We start from the raw sequence: 21,239 nt of genomic DNA on the forward strand, positions 1-21,239 counted from the left end.
GAGGCCCCTTGTGGAAGAGTGACCATAATATGGTAGAATTCTTTATTAAGATGGAGAGTGACACAGTTAATTCGGAAATTAGGGTCCTGAACTTAAGGAAAGAAACTTCGACCGTATGAGGCGTTAATTGGCTAGAATAGACTGGCAAAGGATGTTTAACGGGTTGACGGTGGATAAGCAACGGCAAACATTTAAAGATCACATGGATGAACTTCAGCAATTGTACATCCCTGTCTGGAGTAAAAATAAAACGGGGAAGGTGACTCAACTGTGGCTAACAACGGAAATTAAGGATAGTGTTAAAACCAAGGAAGAGGCATATAAATCGGCTAGAAAAAGCAACAAACCCGAGGACTGGGAGAAATTTAGAATTTAACAGAGGAGGACTAAGGGGGAAAATAGAGTGCGTCTGCCAACCAATTCTCTATCCACATCAGTACATTACCCCCAATACCATGTGCTTTAATTTTGCACACCAATCTCTTGTGTGGGACCTTGTCAAAAGCCTTTTGAAAGTCCAAATACACCACATCCACCGGTTCTCCCTTGTCCACTCTACTAGTTACATCCTCAAAAAATTCCAGAAGATTTGTCAAGCATGATTTCCCTTTCATAATTCCATGCTGACTTGGACCGATCCTGTCACTACTTTCGAATGGGCTGCTATTTCATCTTTAATAATTGATTCCAACATTTTCCCCGCTGCTGATGTCAGGCTAACCGGACTATCCTGAGCAACCCACTTTGGACCCTAGCTTCTTTGACCCCCCCAACATACACACCAGTGGCAACCGGCACCACGGTTGGCCACGAAGCAGAACCCATCATCCACAGCAGCCCAGCAGGACCCACCACAGCAGGCAGCCCAGCAAGGCCAGCTGCACAGCAGCCCAGCAAGGGCCCAACAATTGACTCACCAAGACCAGCTTTCACACCAAGACGATCAACCAGGGCAATAAGGACCCCAGATCGACTTATATTGTAAATAGTTACACTATTGACTTTGGGGGCAGGGGGGGGGTGGTTGTGGAGTGTTGTTATATATGTAAACTTGTATATACACTGTACAGCCACCAGAGGGCTCATCCCCTGGAGTGCCAAGGGATCCCATAATCCCTTGGGAGCACAGGAATTTAAGGAGGCTCCACAGGTTGGAGCAGCACTCTGGAGACCTGCAATAAAAGACTAAGGTTACACTTTACTTTGAGCTCACAGTGTTCAGTCTGACTCTTTCTCCATACCTAACAAGGAGTATGATGGAATATTCTCCATTTGCCTGGATGAGTTCAGCTCCAACAAAATTCAAGAAATTCGACACCATCTGGGACAAAGCAGCCCAATTGATTTGGCCCCATCCACCACCTTAAACACCCTCCACTATCTGTGCACCATCTACAAGACGCAATGCAGCAACTTACCAAGGCTTTTTTGACTGCACCTCCCAAGCCAGTGATCTACCACCTAGAAGGACAAAGGCAGCAGGCGCATGGGAACACCATCACCTCCAATTTCCCGTCAAGTCACACACCATCCTGACTTGGAAACATATTGCCGTTCCTTCTACATCGCTGAGTCAAAATCCTGAAACTCCCTTCCTAACAATACTGTGGGAATATCTTCACCATATGGATTGCAGTGGTTCAAGAAGGTGACTCACCACCACCTTCTCAAGGGAAATTAGGGATGGGCAATAAATGCTGGCTTGCCAGTGACGCCCACATTCCATGAACAAATAAAAAAAACAAGGCACAAGTCAGGTATGTGATGAAATACTCTCCACTTGCTTGAAGAGTGTAGCTGCAACAACACAAGAAGCTCAACATCATCCAAGACAAAGTAGTTCAGTTCATCCAGTAGCCTAAACATCTAACTCCTCCACCACCAGCGTACTGTGGCTGCAGCATGTCCTATCTACAGGATGCACTGCAGCAACTCGCCAAGACTTCTTTGGCAGTGCCTCCCAAACTACGATATCTATCACCTAGAAGGATGAGTGCAGCAGATGCATAGGGACATCATTACCTGCAAGTTCCCCTCCAAGTCACACAAGGATTTAAAGCATTAGCCAATAATGCTCTCAAAATACATAAAGCACTATGTTCCAAATATATTAATTCATTTAGTTCAAATCCTCATTATTCATCTACCAATGTCAAAGTATAAATACAGTAGAGATGTTCAGATGATGCATCAGTACCATACTCGTGTACAAATAAGGATATATTTCCCTCTGGTGTTAATCATAACCAAAATGTAGACATAGCTAACCTGGTGAGCAAAACTGCTAATGTACTTTTCTTCAATCATTACTACTCATCATAGTTTTGCTCACAGCCTTGCTCACAGCCAGATATGAGTGTAAGGAATTTGTTTGTTAATATATGTGATGACCTTTTTAAGAAGCTAATCTTAGAAAGATGTGGGGTATGGGTGGGAGAAAGTACATCCTCAACTCTATGCAGAACAAAGGTCAAGTCATACAAAAGACCAGGCAGTAATTTTTATTGAAAAATCAGAATATTCTCATGCAAAGTATTCCCCTTTATTGACCCAACTACAAATATCAGTTCCCATAACCCAAATTGACATCCAATTTCTCCAACCAATTTCCTGATGACTCTTCAATACAGTCAATGCTATTTAATGCACTGAAGCAAAAGAACTTATGGTTGGCATATGCACCATTCTTAAAATCGAGGTTTTAGATATAATGGAGCTCAAGTTATAAGAGTTAGCATTTTTTAAGACATAGAAAATAGGTGCAGGAGTAGGCCATTCGGCCCTTCGAGCCTGCACCACCATTCTATAAGATCATGGCTGAGCATTCACCTCAGTATCCCTTTCCTGCTTTCTCTCCATACCCCTTGATCCTTTAGCCGTAAGGACCACATCCCTCTTGAATATATCCAATGAACTGGCATCAACAACTCTCTGCGGTAGGGAATTCCACAGGTTAACAACTCTCTGAGTGAAGAAGTTTCTGCTCATCTCAGTCCTAAATGGCTAACCCCTTATCCTTAGACAGCGTCCCCTGGTTCTGGACTTCCCCAACATCGGGAACATTCTTCCCGCATCTAACTGGTCCAGTCCCGTCAGAATTTTATATGTTTCTATGAGATCCCCTCTCATCCTTCTAAACTCCAGTGAATAAAGGCCCAGTCGATCCAGTCTCTCCTCATATGTCAGTCCTGCCATCCCGGGAATCAGTCTGGTGAACCTTCGCTGCACTCCCTTACTAGCAAGAACGTCCTTCCTCAGATTAGGAGACCAAAACTGAACACAATGTTCCAGGTGAGGCCACACTAAGGCCCTGTACAACTGCAGTAAGGCCTTCCTGCTCCTATACTCAAATCCTCTCGCTATGAAGGCCAACATACCATTTGCCTTCTTCACCGCCTGCTGTACCTGCTTGCCAACTTTCAATGACTGATGTACCATGACACCCAGGTCTCGTTGCACCTCTCCTTTTCCTAATCTGCCGTCATTCAGATAATATTTTGCCTTCGTGTTTTTGCCACCAAAGTGGATAACCTTACATTTATCCACATTATACTGCATCTGCCATGCATTTGCCCACTCATCTAACCTGTCAAAGTCACCCTGCAGCCTCTTAGCGTCCTCCTCACAGCTCACACCGCCACCCAGCTTTGCGTCATCTGCAAACTTGGAGATATTACAATCAATTCCTTCATCTAAATCATTAATGTATATTGTAAATAGCTGGGATCCCAGTATTGAGCCCTGCGGCACTCCACTAGTCACTGCCTGCCATTCTGAAAAGAACCCGTTTATCCCGACTCTCTGCTTTCTGTCTGCCAACCAGTTCTCTATCCAAATCAGTACATTACTCCCAATACCATGTGCTTTAATTTTGCACACCAATCTCATGTGTGGGACCTTGTCGAAAGCCTTTTGAAAGTCCAAATACACCACATCCACTCGTTCTCCCTTGTTCACTCTACCAGTTACATCCTCAAAAAAATTCTAGAAGATTTGTCAAGCATGATTTCCCTTTCATATATCCATGCTGACTTGGACCGATCCAGTCACTGCTTTCCAAATGCGCTGCTATTTCATCTTTAATCATTGATTCCAACATTTTCCCCACGACTGATGTCAGGCTAACTGGTCTATAATTATCCTTTTTTTCTCTCCTTCCTTTCTTAAAAAGTGGTGTTACATTCGCTACCCTCCAGTCCTTAGGAACTGATCCACAGTCGATAGACTGTTGGAAAATGATCATCAATGCATCCACTATTTCTAGGGCCACTTCCTTAAGTACTCTGGAATGCAGACTATCAGGCCCCGGGGATTTATCGGCCTTTAATCCCATCAATTTCCCGCCTAATAAGGATTTCCTTCAGTTCCTCTTTCTCACTGGACCCTTGGTCCCCTAGTATTTCCAGAAGGCTATTTGTGTTGTCCTTCGTGAAGACAGAATCGAAGTATTTGTTCAACTGGTCTGCCATTTCTTTGTTCCCCATTATAAATTCACCTGAATCTGACTGCAAGGGACCTACGTTTGTTTAGGATGGCCAGTTTAGGATGGCCAGCCCTCGAGTTGGTTCCTCGACATATTGGTTTAGAAATCCATCCCTAATACACTCCAGGAAATCCTTCTCCACCACATTGCTACCAGTTTGGTTCGCCCAATCAAATGTAGATTAAAGTCGCCCATGATAACTGATGTACCTTTATTGCACGCCACCCTAATTTCTTGTTTGATGCTGTCCCCAACCTCACTACTACTGTTTGGTGGTCTGTACACAGCTCCCACTAGCATTTTCTGCCCTTTGGTATTCTGTAGCTCCACCCATACCGACCGATTCCACATCATCCAAGCTAATGTCCTTCCTTACTATTGCATTAATTTCCTCTTTAACCAGCAACGCCACCCCGCCTCCTTTTCCTTTCTGTCTATCCTTCCTGAATGTTGACTACCCTGGATGTTGAGTTCCCAGCCTTGGTCACCCTGGAGCCATTTCTCCGTGATGCCAATTACATCGTGTCTGTTAACAGCTATCTGCGCAGTTAATTCGGCCATCTTATTATGAATACTCCTTGCATTGAGGCACAGAGCCTTCAGGCTTGTCTTTTTAACACACTTTGCCCCTTTACAATTTTGCTGTAATGTGGCCCTTTTTGCTTTTTGCCTTGGGTTTCCAAGCCCTCCACTTTTACTTTTCTTCTTTCTATCTTTTGCTTCTGCCCCCATTCTACTTCCCTGTCTCCCCGCATAATTTCCCATCCCTCTGCCATATTAGTTTAACCCTTCCCCCACAGCACTAGCATGAATGAAATAAATTCAATTCTAATACTTCAATAAATGACCTTGAAGTCGAATCTATATGAGAAATGAATTTACAGTCCTGACCACTTAGACCGTCCTATATTGGGCAAATGGCGCTAACCATTTGTCATCATGACAAGTGTCAAATTACGATGATGACACTTAAAATGTAATGAGTGCTCGCTATTTTGGATAGTTCAAGCAGCTTTAATCAACTGTTCTCACCTCCTTAAAGTGCAATTACCTTAGTGATATGTCTGTCATTGTTCTTTCATGATTTCTGCAACATGGATCAGGCTAATTCCCTCCACCCGTCCAGTCAACTTCTTACACATAAACATCGAGCCTCTCCTTGTAACTCATGGCAGGAGTTGTTTATTGGTCCCCAAACAGTAATGGTAATGTAGGGCACAGTATAAATCAGGAAATTAGGGGTCGATGTAACAAGGGTAATACAATAAACATGGGGGACTTTAATCTACATATAGACTGGGCAAACCAAATATGCAGTAATTGTGTAGAGGACAAATTCATGGAATGCATACAAGATGGTTTTCTAGATCAGTATGTTGAGGAACCAACTCGTGAACAGGTAATTTTAGATCTCGTATTGTGCAATGAGAAAGGGTTAATTAATAAACTTGTAGTAGTGGCCTTAAGGGGTACTGAGGGAATGATCAGCCATGATCTTACCGAATGGTGGTACAGGCTCGAAGGGCCGAATGGCCTACTCCTGCACCTATTTTCTAAGAGTGTCCATAATATAATAGAATTTTATATTGAGTTTGAAAGTGATTTAGTTAAATCCGAAACTAGGGTCTTAAATCGAAACAAAGCAAACTACGTAGGTATGAGGGGAGAGTCGGCTAAGGTAGATTGGGAAACTACATTAAAAGGTAAGATGGTAGACAAGCAATGGTTAGCATTTAAAGAATAATACATAATTTACAACAAATGTACATTCCTTTAAGATAAAAAACCTCACACGAAAAGTGGTCTATTCGTAGCTAACAAGAGAAGTTAAACATGGTATTAGATCAAAGGAAGAGGCTTATAATGTTGCCAAAAGAATTCAGCAAAGGAGGACTAAGAAATTGATAAAGAAAGGGAAAATAGAATATGAGAGTAAATTAGCGAGAGACATAAAAACAAACGGTAAAAGCTTCTATAGGTAAGTAAAAAGGAAAAGATTAGCGAACGCAAATGTTGGTCCTTTTCAATCTGAGACATGAGAAATTATAATGGGGAATAAGGAAATGGCAGAGAAATTAAACAAATACTTTGTGTCTGTCTTCATGGAAGAAGACACAAAAAACCTCCCGGAAATACTGGAGACTCTAGGGTCTAGCGAGAATGAGGAACTGAAATAAATTAGTATTAATAAAAAAATAGCACTGGGGAAATTAGTAGGACTGAAAGACAATAAATCCCCTACGTCCTAGGGTTTGAAATATGTGGCTATAGAGATAGTGGATGCATTGGTTGTCATCTTCCAAAATTCCATAGATTCTAGAACGGTTCTCACAGATTGGAAGGTAGAAAATGTAAACCCGCTAGTTAAGAAAGTTGGGAGAGAGAAAACGGGGAACCACAGACCAGTTAGCCTAACATCAGTCAAAGGGAAAATGCTAGAAATATTATTAAGGACATGGTAACAGGGCACTTAGAAAATATTAATAGGATTAGGCAGAGTCAACCCGGATTTAGGAAAGGGAAATCATGTTTGACACATCTGATAAGAGGCTTTTGAGGTTGTAACTAGTAGAATAGATAAGGGGGGACCAGTAAATGTGGTGTATTTACACAAGAGGTTATTAAACAAAATTAGGACTCATGGGATTGGGGGTAATATACTAGCATGGATTGATGATTGGTTAACGGACAGAAATCAGAGAGTAGGAATAAACGGGTCATTTTCGGGTTGGAAGGCTGTAACTAGTGGGGTGCCGCAAGGATCGGTGCTTGGGATCCAGCTATTCACAATCTATATCAATGATTTGGATGAGGGGACCAAATGTAATATATCCAAGTTTGCTGATACAAAGCGAGGTGGGAATGTAAGTTGTGAGGAGGATGCAAAGAGGTTTCAAAGGGATATAGACAGGCTAAGTGAATGGGCAAGACCATGGCACATGGAATATAATGTGGAGAAAAGTGAAGTTATCCATCTTGCTGGAATAGAAAAGCAGAGCATTTGTTAAATGGTGAGAGATTGGGAAATGTTGGTGTTCAGAGGGACTTGGGCGTCCTTGTACACAAATCACTGAAAGTTAACATGGAGGTACACCACCAAGCAATTAAGAAAGCAAATGGTATGTTGGCCTTTATTACAAAAGGATTTGAGTATGAGAGTAAAGACATCTTATTGCAATTATATCATCATCATCATGATAGGCAGTCCCTCGGAATCGAGGAAGACTTGCTGTACGAGAACCACAGTCGCTGTTACAGGTGGGGGAGATAGTCGTTGAGGGAAGGGGTGGGTGAGACTGGTTTGCGCACGCTCTTTCCGCACCCTGCGCTTGATTTCTGCACGCTCTCGGCGACGAGACGCGAGGAGCTCAGCGCCCTCCTGGATGAACTTCCTCCACTTAGGGCGGTCTTTGGCCAGGGTCTCCCAGGTGTCAGTGGGGATGTTGCACTTTATCAGGGAGGCTTTGAGGGTGTCCTTGTAATGCTTCTGTTGCCCACCTTTGGCTCGTTTGCCGTGAAGGAGTTCCGAGTTGAACACTTGCTTTGGGAGTCTTGTGTCTGGCATGCGAGCTCTGTGGCCTGCCCAGCAGAGCTGATCAAGTGTGGTCAGTGCTTCGATGCTGCGGATGTTGGTCTGGTCGAGGATGCTAATGTTGGTGCGTCTGTCCTCCCAGGAGATTTGTAGGATCTTGCGGAGACATCGTTGGTGGTATTTCTCCAGCGACTTGAGATGTCTACTGTACATTGTTCATGTTTCTGAGCCATACAGGAAGGTGGGTGTTACTACAGTCCTGTAGATCATGAGCTTGGTGGCAGTTTTGATGGCCTGGTTTTCAAACGCTCTTTTCCTCAGGCGGCCGAAGGCTGCACTAGCACTCTGGAGGCGGTGTTGGATCTCGTCGTCAATGCCTGCTCTTGTTGATAGGAGGCTCCCGAGATATGGGAAGTGGTCCATGTTGTCCAGGGCCGTGCCGTGGATCATGATGACTGGAGCGCAATTATATAGGGCCCTGGTGAGACCGCACCTGGAGTACATAATACAGTTATGTACAGTTTGGTCTCTACCTAAGGAAGGATATAGTTGCCATAGCAACAAAGGGAGTGCAACAAAGGTTCACCAGTCTGATTCCTGGGAAAGGGGGATTGCCCTATGGGGAGAGATTGAGTATACTCGGCCTATATTCTCTAGAGTTTAGAAGAATGAGAGGTGATCTCATTGAAACATACAAAATTCTTTCAGGGCTTGACAGGGTAGATGCAGGGAGGATGTTTCCTCTAGCTGGGGCATCTAGAACAAGAGGTCACAGTCTCAGAATAAGGGATTGGCCATTTAGGATTGAGATGAGGAGAAACGTCTTCTCTCAGGGGGTGGTGAATCTTTGAAATTCTCTACCCCAGAGAGCTGTGGAGTCTCAGTCTGAGTATATTCAAGATGGAAATCGTTGAGATTTTTGAATATTAAGGGAATTAAGGGATATGGGGACAGTGCAGGAAAGTGAAATCGAGGTAGAAGATCAGCCATGATCATATTCAATGGAGGAGCAGGCTCAAGGGGCCGAATGGCCTACACCTGCTCCCAATTCTTATGTTCTTATATTAAGAGTGATGCATCCAGCAGCTGTGATTTATTCAGTCAAGTGCGTGAGCTGCAATCAGGAATGAGTTTGGACCAGGAGGGGTGACATCAGGGGCTAGGTTTTCCATTATTGTTGCATGCATTCCGTATACTTAATGTCCATTTTAACGCTGAAATGAGGTGTAACACCCATATATCACCCATTTAGCCACAAAATGGAAAGTAACGCCCATTTCTTGGTCACTTATCGCTGAGTGTTACTTTCGGCATGTACGTAACACCGATAAAAAATAATACCGCCCGCCCTCTTTTTTTGGGCGGAAAGATCAGAATGGGCAACACCAACGGCCATAATATTGCCCAGCGTTACTTTTGGCACGTAATTAACGCCAAGATTTAATAATACCGCCCGGCCACTGTTTTTTGTCGGAAAGATCACATTTGCCGAAACTAACGCCCAGAAAATTGCCCATCCTTACTTTTGGCATCTCGCACACGTCTTGCCAACAATATCACTCGCCAAAAAAAAACAGTGTGAAAAAGTTGAACTAACCGGAACTACTCACAGCGGTGTGGACACCATTTTCTAAATCGCAGGTCGCATCATTTAAAAGGTGCTCTGCTTCAATTTCGGGGGAGTTTCGATGTACTCTGGAGGTCTTTTGAGGTGATGTGAACATCTGAGCAAACATTTTATCATACTGTGGATGATTGGAATTTACTTTAGGTTTCTTAGTGGGGACATTTATTGTTTGTGAACAATTGGTGTAATACTGATAGTTATTGGAATGGGGCCTGTCATTTCGCACCCTCTCTTGATGACTATGCACATGCTGCAGACTCAAGATGGCAGAAGGTACATTCGATAGCATTATGTGCCCAATGTAAGACGTGCCAGACTGATGAGGAGGACCAGACGTTACACCCCTCCCACTTACAGGGAGAAGCAGTCTTACCTCAACTTGTCTGACACCACGTACCTTCGGAGACTGCGCTTCCACAAGGAGGTTATCAGTGAGATATGCCAGCTCATCAGGGGAGATCTGCAGCCTGCCAGCACCATCAGGACTGCACTGTCCGTCGAGGTCAAGGTTACCACAGCACTTTCGTTCTACGCATCAGGTTCCTTTCAGGCCTCAGCTGGTGACATTTGAGCTATATCTCAGCATGCCACACATTGCTGCATGAAGCCCTTTAGGCATGCAGGATGGACTTTATCAGCTTCCCTATGACCAGGGAGGCTCAGACTGAGAAGGCTTTAGAAATCTACCAAATTGCTAACTTCCCCAAGGTGCATGGACCAAGAGACTGTACGCAAATCGTCATGCGGGCACCTTTTCAGGATGCAGAGGTTTTTAGGAACCACAAGGGATTCCACTCCCTGAATGTGCAACTCGTTGTTGACCACCAGCAAATTATTATGGCAGTGAATGCTAAATTTCCGGGCAGCATCCATGATGCTCACATCCTGCGTGAGAGCGCTGTATTTGACATGTTTACCAGTCAGCCACAAGGTCAATGCTGGATGCTTGGTGACAAAGGATATGGCCTCGCCACCTGGCTGATAAACCCCCTGTGTGACACCCACACCGAAGCCGAGAAGCGATACAACGAGAGCCACAGATCCACTCACAATATCGTTGAGAAAACCATTGGAGTGCTTAAGCAGCGCTTTAGATGCCTGGACCACTCAGGAGGTGAGCTCCAATACCACCCTGAGCAGGTAGCTCAATTCGTGGCCGTGTGCTCCATGCTGCACAACTTGGCTATCATGAGGGGACAAGAATTGCCAGAAGGGACTGACGGTCCACCTCAGGAGAGAGGAAGAGGAGGTCGAGGAGGTGGACGCTGACCTCGGGCCAGACAATCAGGCTGACGCTGAAACCATGTCCCCGCCCCCTTCTAGACCGCAGGAAAGGGCCTGTGGTGGGTACATAGTTTCAAGACTGTTATGTCAGCAGCTCATAAATGAACACTTTGCTTGAAAGAACGTTGTTGTTATTTACAAAGTTGCAACACTGCTGGGTGTGCAGGTCATACATCAATGGTGTGCATCAACTTGGTGACAGTTAAAGTTTAAGTTGATTCAAGTTAAGAGTAATTATATCCTTTCATGTTAAGAAATCACCAGAATGTAAAACGGTGCAACTATCTGAGACAATATGCAACAAGGTTATGTTAAATAAAAAACATTTAATCCGACCATTTGTCTGAAATCATAAGTAGAATTAAAAAACATCCCACCCCACCCCCGCAACAAATTGATCACATTTACATCATTACACTGGTCCCCATTTCCATCAAAACAGAACACAAATGCAAAGCAACAAGGTAACTCCCTCGCCCCTTGACCCGACCCTCCCACCAAAATAGCACCAGGAGCCTAAAAATATGCACCAGACAACACCTGCAGCCATGCACCTCACTTTCCTTCCCCCCCCCCGCCGCCCCTCCCCGCCCTGCACTTCTCCTCCCCATCTCTACCCTTTCCTGTTCCCTCCTGACTCCAAGTGACCTAGCCGAGGAGCTCCTCAGGTGCTGCTGCTGCTTCATCGGCGGCGGGGGGTGGGGGGGATGACGGCAGAACCGCTGCTTGGACAGATACAAGAGAGGATGGTCCTGAGGTGGGAATGTGCTCCAAGCCAGAAGCAAGATGTTGCTGCTGGCTCTCATGTGTGGTTGGCAATGGGGGTGCGGCACCTTGGGGTGCAGTGCCGCGCTCCAGTTCCACTGGGAGCTCTCTGCCACCAGTGTTCCTGGCGAACAGCTCCAGGACCTCCTCCATCCCTTCCATATTATATATTATTTGTTGGACAAAAACTCGGTGCCAACTACGTTTTTGTTGCTGAGTAGGCTTTTTGCTGCTAGTGAATCTCCATCCTGCCTCCCACAACAAGCACACGCCATACCCACACATGCTTTCAGTCCCTCTTTGCTCCCTCTCTCTCTATCTCCTCTTCTGCACATGTAATGATGACCCCTGACCGCCTGAATCGCGGGAAACGAGCTTTGCCATGCAGTTGCTAAGGATGGCGACACATTACGGCAGAAGGTCAGAGAGATTTAACGCTAACAGCCATTTCAGATCGCTAGCGGTAATGCCCATTTTTAAAAATGGAAACTAGGGGGTTTGAAAATGGGTGATAATCCGGCAATCTGAAAACCCACATTTACCATCCACGCCGGAAATAACGCCCATTTTTGGGCGATCTGCACAAAAGTGGAAAATCTAGCCCCAGGAGTTGGGTCAGGTTGAAAATTTTCAAAATCTTTGTCAGCTATATCCACTTAAATTTTGCTCCCTCCATGGTTGGGTTAAATACAGTTCCATCAGTTTTTCTGGTTAGTGTCAAATTATAAGTTTAGGAAATGTGAAAATAGAATAATTTCACATGACTCACGATTAGTCAGATTTCTGCAACTCCCACTATCAAATTTATAATTTTTATTAATTTAACTTGAAGAATGTTACTGCCAGCCACCATTTTGAATCAGAGGTATTGAAACAACAACAACTTGTATTTATATAGCACCTTTAACATAGGCAAACGTCCCAAGGCGCTTCACAGCAGTGTTCTAAGACAAAACAAATACATTTGACACAGAACCTCATAAGAAGAAATTACAGCAGATGACCAAAAGCTTGGTCAAAGAGGTAGGTTTAAAGGAGCGTCTTAAAAACAGGTAGAGATTTAGGGAGGGATTCCAGAGCTTAGGGCCCAGGCAGCTGAAATAATCAGGGATGCGCAAGAGGGTAGAATTTGAGGAACGCAGACATCTCATGGGGTTGTGAGGCTGAAAGAGATTACAGAGATAGGGAGGGGCGAGGCCATGGAGGGATTTGTAAACAAGGATGAGAATTTTGAAATCAAAGCGTTGCTTAACCGGGAGCCAAGGTAGGTCAGCGGGCACAGGGGTGATGGGTGATCGGGACTTGGTGCGAATTAGGACACAGGCTTCCGAATTTTGGATGACCTCAAGTTTACTTAGGGTAGAATGCGGGAGGTCAGCCAGGAGTACGTTGGAGTAATCAAGTCTAGAGATAACAAAGGCATGGACGAGGGTTTCAGCAGCAGATGAGCTAAGGTAGGGGCGGAGGCGGGCAATGTTAGAGTTGGAAATAGGCAGTTTTAGTTATGCCACGGATATATGGCCGGAAGCTCAATTCAGGGTCAAATATGACTCCTAGGTTGCGAATAGTCTGGTTTAGCCTCAGATAGATGCTAGGGAGAGGGATGGAGTCAGTGACTAGGGAAGGCAGTTTGTGGCAGGGACCAAAGACAATGCCTTCGGTCTTCCTAATATTTAATTGCAGAAAATTTCTGCTCATCTAGTACTGGATGTCGGACAAGCATTCTGACAATTTAGAGACCATGGAGGGATCGAGAGATGTGGTGGAGAGGTGGAGCTGGGTGTTGTCAGCGTACATGTGGAAACCTACTCCGTGTTTTTGGATGATATCACCAAACATAAAATAATTAAAGTAAAAAGTTTTGTTTTTACTGAAAATGAAAAATATACCTAATGACCCTTACATTTTCATTGTTTTATATTATCTAGCCTGATCTTTAAATATCTGTCCAATGGACATTATAAATTATTGGACATTTTGGTTTTAGACATTCATCAAATGTTCAATACAATAAATCATAATGCAGATTACACTAAAAACTCCATCACGCTAATTATCGAAGATTTATTATGTAATTGGAAAGTACTACACAAGTTAAATCTGGAAGTATGGAATCAATCTGTTAACATGATCTTATTAAACACTACAATATGATTTTGCTTCAGAGCGTATATTGGTTTTCTAATATCTATCTTTTCGCAAATCTATCAGACTAGCATGTTAATTTGTTTCAATAGGGTCAAAATATAGTAATCATAATGGAATTAAACACATGTAAGTTGCTGCAGAAACTGGATATTTTCAGTAAAATATCCTTCCACCCTCCCCGCTTCCTCTCTCAGCCTGTGGAAATACCATTACCATACCAACTTCCCGATCGGCCGGACAATTATTGCCTCGGGTTCGGCCGAGCCGCCAACAGGCAGCCTGGCATCCCCTCTTGGGTGCTAGGCCACTGGCCCGGCCGAAACCCTCCCTGGTGGCTCGGTGGTCGAACCTACAAAATCGCTGCTTCTTTCCCCTTTAAATGAGGGGAGAGCCATGGTGACGCAGACGCGCACTGACGTCACCACCGCTCCGCCACAGAGTGACAGCAGTGCAGGCTCGGTACCGCCCCAAATTCCACCCCTCAACCAGCAATTCTGTCCCTATTATGAACGACTTCCATAGAAACATAGAACAGTCTTGTCGAAAAAAAACGACAAAGACCTGAATATCGATCAAGAGTTGATCTCTTCATAATTCATTTTGGTAGGAAAAACAAAGACAAAGTATTATTTAAATGGTGATAGCTTGGAAAATGTTAATGTGTAAGGGACCTGGGTGTCCTTGTACACCAGTCATTGAAAGCAAACATGCAGGTACAACAAGCAGTTAGGAAGGCAAAAGGTATGTTGGCCTTCATTGCAAGAGGATTTGAGTACAGGAGCAAGGACGTCTTACTACAGTTATGCAGGGCCTTGGTGAGACTGCACCTGGAGTATTGTGTGCAGTTTTGGTCTCCTTACCTAAGAAAGGATATACTTGCCATAGAGGGAGTGCAGCGAAGGTTCACCAGACTGATTCCTGGGATGGCAGGATTGTCGGATGAGGAGAGATTGGGTCGACTAGGCCTGTATTCACCAGAGTTTAGAAGAATGAGAGGGGATCTCATTGAAACGTATAAAATTCTGACAGGGTTGGACAGACTGGATGTGGGGAGGATGTTTCCCCTGGCTAGGAAGTCTAGAACAAGGGGTCACAGTCTCAGGATATGGGGTAGGAAATTTAGGACCGTGATGAGAAATGTTTTCACTCAGAGGATGGTGAACTCTCTACCACAGAAGGCTGTGGCGGCCAAGTCACTGAATATATTTAAGAAGAAGATTTCTAGACACAAAAGGCATCGGGTATGGGGAAAAAGCGGGAATATAGTGTTGTGATAGAGGATCAGCCATGATCATATTGAATGGCAGTGCAGGCTCGAAGGGCCGAATGGCCTACGACTGCTCCTATTTTCTATGTTTCTATGTCTTCCCATATGGCGGTAAAAACAGGTAAAAAATCGAAGGTGCGCCAGGTTTCTGGCGGGCCTGAATTTTGGCCCCAATGTATATTGACAGCTTCATATGAGAAAGTACCTGTAATGCTGCATGAAAAATAAAATCATATCTATATAAAGGCTCACAACACGGATAATGAAGATCTGTCACGTAGACAATATAATAATAACACTTTGACATATTCTGATTATAATAAAATCATCCTGTTTATCATTCAAAGACAATCAACAATGATTTCAGTTCAGTCAGAATCAATTGGCTCCCGAGCTACACGTCCTTAATAACTGATGCAACTGTATACACATATATATATATCACTATAATAAATGCTAGTCGTTTAACTTAAATTATGAAGGGGTGATAAACAGAATAAAGACAGATGCAGATCTAAATTAGTCAGCATTTTCTAAGCCCACCTGCTGGTATTATGCCGAGAGGAAGTGGTGCTCTGACAGGCGTGAAGTTGGAATCTATGTCCCTCCCAGCATCAATCTGGGCTCGGAGAAGTAAAGTATGGGCCACTTCACTTGCAGTCCCATCACCACCCACACACACCACTCTGTAGAGCAACAAACATAACATTATAAGAAATTATATTAGAGGAATCATTGCATATCATTTGAATAAGCAAGACTATAATCATGCTTTTTATGGGGAGTAATAGTAAACATGGTCTATTTAATGCCATCTTTTATTAGACCATACCACCTCTCACTAATACTTGGAGCAATATTTGTTTTACTGTTTCTTTAATAGTATTAATTTCCCAGTAAGCATTTAACTAGTCATCACTACACTTGAATATAATACAATACTCCATGAGGCTAGAAATTCGGTTGGGTATCGCCTCCCATTAGCGCCCCGGAGAGGCAGTAAAGCATTGCTCGTGCCTTAACGCCCGAGCACAGAGATTTTAGCAACGTCCGAAAACTTTGGTTGACTTTTACTGGCGGCGCTAACAGCTATCGCCTCGCCATCTAACAACAACCAGATCATCACATCAGTACTTGTGCAACGCCCCACTAGCACCCTGGATGCGAACTTCAGTTTGTATGCCTCATTTACCGACAGCCACTGAACACGCCAGAGAAGCCAGGCGATTCCAGCTACTTTGGGCGATACCAGGAGGGTATTTAAAAGGATGAGCAACCAGGTTACTCAGAATTCACAGTGAGTGCTACGTTTTCACATAGCACATTGCGTGTATCTCTGGGATTGCTGCGGCAGATTGTCTTCAAAGTTACAGTTAAGTAGCGATTTCAGCTGTGCATTTCGATGGGTGCAGTGCTAACACGCCACTTTCGCCTCCTTCAAGCAATTGGTGGGCGTCGACAGAGAAGGCAGATTAGGAATGTGGGGCCATGAATGAGGAGACCTCATAGACATCGGGGCAGGAGTTCTTACTCATCACGGGTTTATCAGGAGCACTTATTATACCTAGACATGTCGGAGGAACAATGCATTAGTAGGCTGCAATTCCGCAAGGAGGTATTCACTGAACTATGCCATCTCCTGCAGTAAGACCTAGAGGCTGATATCGGGACAGGACTTCGCTGTCTGTCGCAGTGAAGGTAACTGTGGCACTCAGTTTCTATGCTTCCGGCTCCTTCCAGGTTACAGCAGAGGACATCTGCAGCATTTCGCAATTTGCTGCTCATTGCTGCATCTGCAAGGTAACACATGCTCTATACCACAGGAGAATAATTCCTATGAAGAGGGAGAAACAGGAGGAACGGTCATGTGGGTTCGCCAGGATAGCGGGCTTTCTGATGGTTCAGGGCGCCATTGATTGCACCCATGTGGCATTGCGTGCACCACACCAGAATGCTGAGGTGTTTCGCAACTGCAAGGTCTACCTCTCTCTCAATGTACAGTTGGTGTGCAACCACACGAAGTGCATCCTCGCTGTGAATTCCCCTATCCTGGCAGCGCATCCTCGCTATGAATGCCCCCTATCCTGACAACGCATCCTCGCTGTGAATGCCCCCTATCCTGACAACGCATCCTCGCTGTGAATTCCCCTATCCTGGCAGCATATCCTCGGTGTGAATGCCTGCTATCCTGGCAGCGCATCCTCGCTGTGAATGCCCGCTATCCTGGCAGCGTATCCTCGCTGTGAATGCCCGCTATCCTGGCAGCGTATCCTCGCTGTGAATGCCCGCTATCCTGGCAGCGTATCCTCGGTGTGAATGCCTGCTATCCTGGCAGCGCATCCTCGGTGTGAATGCCCGCTATCCTGGCAGCGTATCCTCACTGTGAATGCCCGCTATCCTGGCAGCGCATCCTCGGTGTGAATGCCCGCTATCCTGGCAGCGTATCCTCGGTGTGAATGCCTGCTATCCTTGCAGCGTATCCTCGGTGTGAATGCCTGCTATCCTTGCAGCGCATCCTCGGTGTGAATGCCCGCTATCCTGGCAGCGTATCCTCGCTGTGAATGCCCGCTATCCTGGCAGCGCATCCTCGGTGTGAATGCCTACTATCCTGGCAGCGTATCCTCGCTGTGAATGCCCGCTATCCTGGCAGCGCACACGATGCTTTCATCTTGCGGGAGAGCACTGTGCCACGACTCTTCCAGCCAACACATGAAGGTCATGGCTGGCTGCTCGGCGACAATGGTCTAGCCACCTGACTCACAACACCCCTCCACAACCCCAACACATGTGCTGAGCATCGGTACAACGAGCCATGCGGCCATCCGGAATCTCACAGAGTAGACTATTGGGGAGCTAAAGCAGTGTTTCCGATGCTGCAGTTCTCCCCTAATGAAGTCTCGCACTTCATTGTGGTCTGCTGCTTGCTGCACAACCTGCCCATCGTTAGAGCCCAGGCATCGCCACTGCGGATTGCAGCTCCACCTTAGCAGGAGGAGGGGGAAGAGGAACATGACGATGCACAGCATGATGAGTCAGACGAGGAGGAGGATCAGCAGCCACGGAGGAGGTGCCGTACCAATGCTGCCGCTGCAAGGGTCGCACGTCAGTGCCTCATCCTGCATCGATTCCTATGAATCAACGACCAGAAGACTACTGGGCCTCATAGTCACATTGCTATGTGCTAGGCTGATGGCGCAGCTCCGTGAAATTCTCCATTCATACACATGATGGAAATGCAAACAGTCAAATCAACATTTTATTTTCTCGAATAAGAGTGTGCCCTCAAGCAGCACACCAACAACCCTTCACCAGCAACTAATAAAGAATGTAACAAATGACCCTTGAAACAGCATATCATACAAACAACTTCATGATTACATATACAAACGCCCCTCCAATCTGAAATGCAAGACCAGCTCCCATGAACCATATTATGCCAAGACCCTTCCACAAATAACAGGCGTCAAACATCATCAACAAAATATGTACAATTATATTTAAAAGATGTGGACAGCTGGCCATGGTGGGCAGTCATCATTGTGACTTACTCACATATTTCCCACCACTTCCCTTTTCCCATCTCCCACGCCTAGTGCTCCTCCTTAATTTGTCAGCAGTGCTTGTAGCAAGGCTGCTTGAAGGCTGCTGTGTCTGTGAGGCAGAGACCGCAGATAGCCTAACAGGATGCCTTGGCCCAGCTGTGGGCCTAAAAGGCTCGGCTGCGGACTGCACTACCTGAGCATGGGTGGCAGCAGTCTGGGATGGGTGGGGTGCAGATCACAGCAGATGCAAAGGCGGAGTGGCAGTAATGTCCCGGGTCGAAGTCTCAGAATCCAAAGCAATCAGTTGGAGCACAGATTGCTGCCCTACTTCGGCACCTTGAGTTCCCCGTTGGACTGTAAGGACTCCAGAGAGGATGGCAGCAGTCAGTGCTTGCATGGTATCAATCTGAGTCTGCATGAGAACAGACTAAGTTTGCATAAGGGCAGACTGACTTTGTAATGCAGCAGACTGAGAGTTGATGCCACCAACCAGTGACTGCATCACAAGACGAAGGCCTTGCGTAGCTTCAGCCTGTGCTTTGAGAGCTGCTGCCACGTCAGCCATGGCACGCGCCATCACCACTGGGTCCCCATGGTTGCTCGTCGACTCCAACATCCCTTGGTACTTGCCAAGGATGGACGCGATGGAATGCTCAGAGGCACGGGCAATGTTTTGAGACAGCTTCCCACAGCCTCACAGCAAATGCAGCCATGCTCTGCGGGACCCTTGCCAATGCACCCATAAGGTCGCGGTGCACCCCGAGACTCTCTCGCCAAACCCTCTAAATCCAGGTCCACATCTGAGTCAGGCTCAGGGGAGATGGCCTCCGAGCTTCCCTTCACGCTGGGCTTTGCTGCAGGCCACTGGGTCCCAGAGCCTCAGGCTCAAGAAACCCCAGGAATATCGGCTTATCCACCGAGATGGTGTCCCCACTGTTATGTCTGTAATGTACCTATGAATGACTCCACGAGGCAATGTGTTGTACTCAAACTGTAGTGACCTTGGTCCTTTATTCGTAACTCCAGAGTGAGGCAGCCGCATGGTGGCTACCCTTTTATGCAGCCCCTGCCACCAGGGCAGGAAACCCCAGTCTCCACCAATTGCACCCTCTAGTGGTGCCAGCATGAGATATACACAGTGTAAAACTTATTGACAGTACATCAGGTAAACAAGTCTCCATCTTATGCAACTATACAGTGACTACACAGAGAGTATATCTATAGTCTGCATATATAACATCACTCTCCCCCAAGTCCTTTGTGCCAATTACCTTTGCACTATGTGCTCTGGCTTAGCTCTCCAGACTTAAGTGCCAATAGCTCTTGCACCTTGGCTGTGCTTTGGCTTAGCTCTCTCCCTGTTAACCCCCAAATCCTTTTGCCACAACGTTGGGTAGTGGTTACCATTTTAGATGGTTCGATGATGCAGTGGAGGTTCCAGTGAGTTCTGGGTGTGATCCATGTGTGTGTGCATGGCTACATACATCCATTACCACTCCACCACCCCCACCCCCCCACAGCAAGATCATGCAGCTGGCCCGTTGCACTGTGTCTGATCCTGTATGTTAATGTAAGTACAAAGAAAGGAAGAAAAAAAAATGTTTTTTGTTTGCATCATGACACCTTGGTTCAGTGACTTACATTCGTTACGTTTAACGGTTGTGCGCCAAGATTGGGTAGATTGCATAACTGGTTCAGTCATGGTCAGTCATCATCATCATAGGCGGTCCCTCGAACGAGAATGACTTGCTTCTACGAGTTCACAGGTGTTTCGATGAAGGACCCGATGTTCCAGCCCTGAACTCCAATTGAGGGGGTGGAAGATGCCTGGGCGTGAATATTTTTTAATGTGTGGTGACCGTTGCATACCAGCCACCACACGGGTTTGACAAAACTAGGCCTTTATCCAGTGGCAAGGGTAAACCAAGACGACTGGAGACATGCTCTGCTGCACGGACCTAGCGCACACATATTGCAGTCTGGGCTGGCCCGTGCTGCCCCTGGACCCTCGGCAATACTATGGTAGCAGTACAGGTATGCGAGGACGGTAGTTCCAGAGCAACCGGACGGGGTCCTAGTCATCTGATGGCGGCGCTGTGCTCCCTGCTAGCGGGGTGGGCTTGGTTCGCTCACCTTGCCAGGACTCAGGGCCTTTGCAATTGCCTAGTGGTGGGAAGAGCCACAGATATGTGTGGTCTCCCTGTCCTCCTTTAAGGGCTGCAGAATCTTCTGCCTGCTCTCCAACGGTGTTGGGAACCTAGCTGTTCCATGTCCCGTTTGGGAAACTCATTGGTTCTGATCTTTTGCCCCTGGACATGGCCGAGGTAGTGACTGGGTTTGGGGGCTGCACCATCTCCACCCGGGTGGTGGGCAACGGCGGCCGACTGCGCGTGTTGACGCGGTTTTCATTTCCAGGTCTGTGGCGAATAGTGCCATCGGGTGCCTGCAGCGTGGGATAGACCTGGGGCAGGGTATCAGGGTCAGTGCCTTCACCCTCCTGAGGTCACTGGCCTATAACTTGTGGGGACACCTGGGACAGGGCATCAGGATCAGCGCCTTTACCCTCCTAAATTCACTCGCTTGCTACTTTT

The 21,239-nt window shown here is 46.1% G+C and overlaps 1 protein-coding gene across 3 annotated transcripts in view; it reads right to left on the bottom strand.

Moving 5' to 3' along the window:
* The window catches only part of cerkl (CERK like autophagy regulator), a 272,030-nt gene that overhangs the window by 95,291 nt on the left and 155,500 nt on the right, over nt 1-21,239 (bottom strand). For all 3 annotated transcript variants that reach the window (XM_070875804.1, XM_070875803.1, XM_070875801.1), the window contains one exon: nt 15,650-15,792. In XM_070875804.1, coding sequence (XP_070731905.1) covers nt 15,650-15,792 — 143 coding nt within the window. The remainder of the gene's footprint in view (nt 1-15,649; nt 15,793-21,239) is intronic.

This window comes from Pristiophorus japonicus, chromosome 3 (assembly GCF_044704955.1).
Source record: "Pristiophorus japonicus isolate sPriJap1 chromosome 3, sPriJap1.hap1, whole genome shotgun sequence".
NCBI classification, from domain to species: Eukaryota; Metazoa; Chordata; class Chondrichthyes; family Pristiophoridae; genus Pristiophorus; species Pristiophorus japonicus.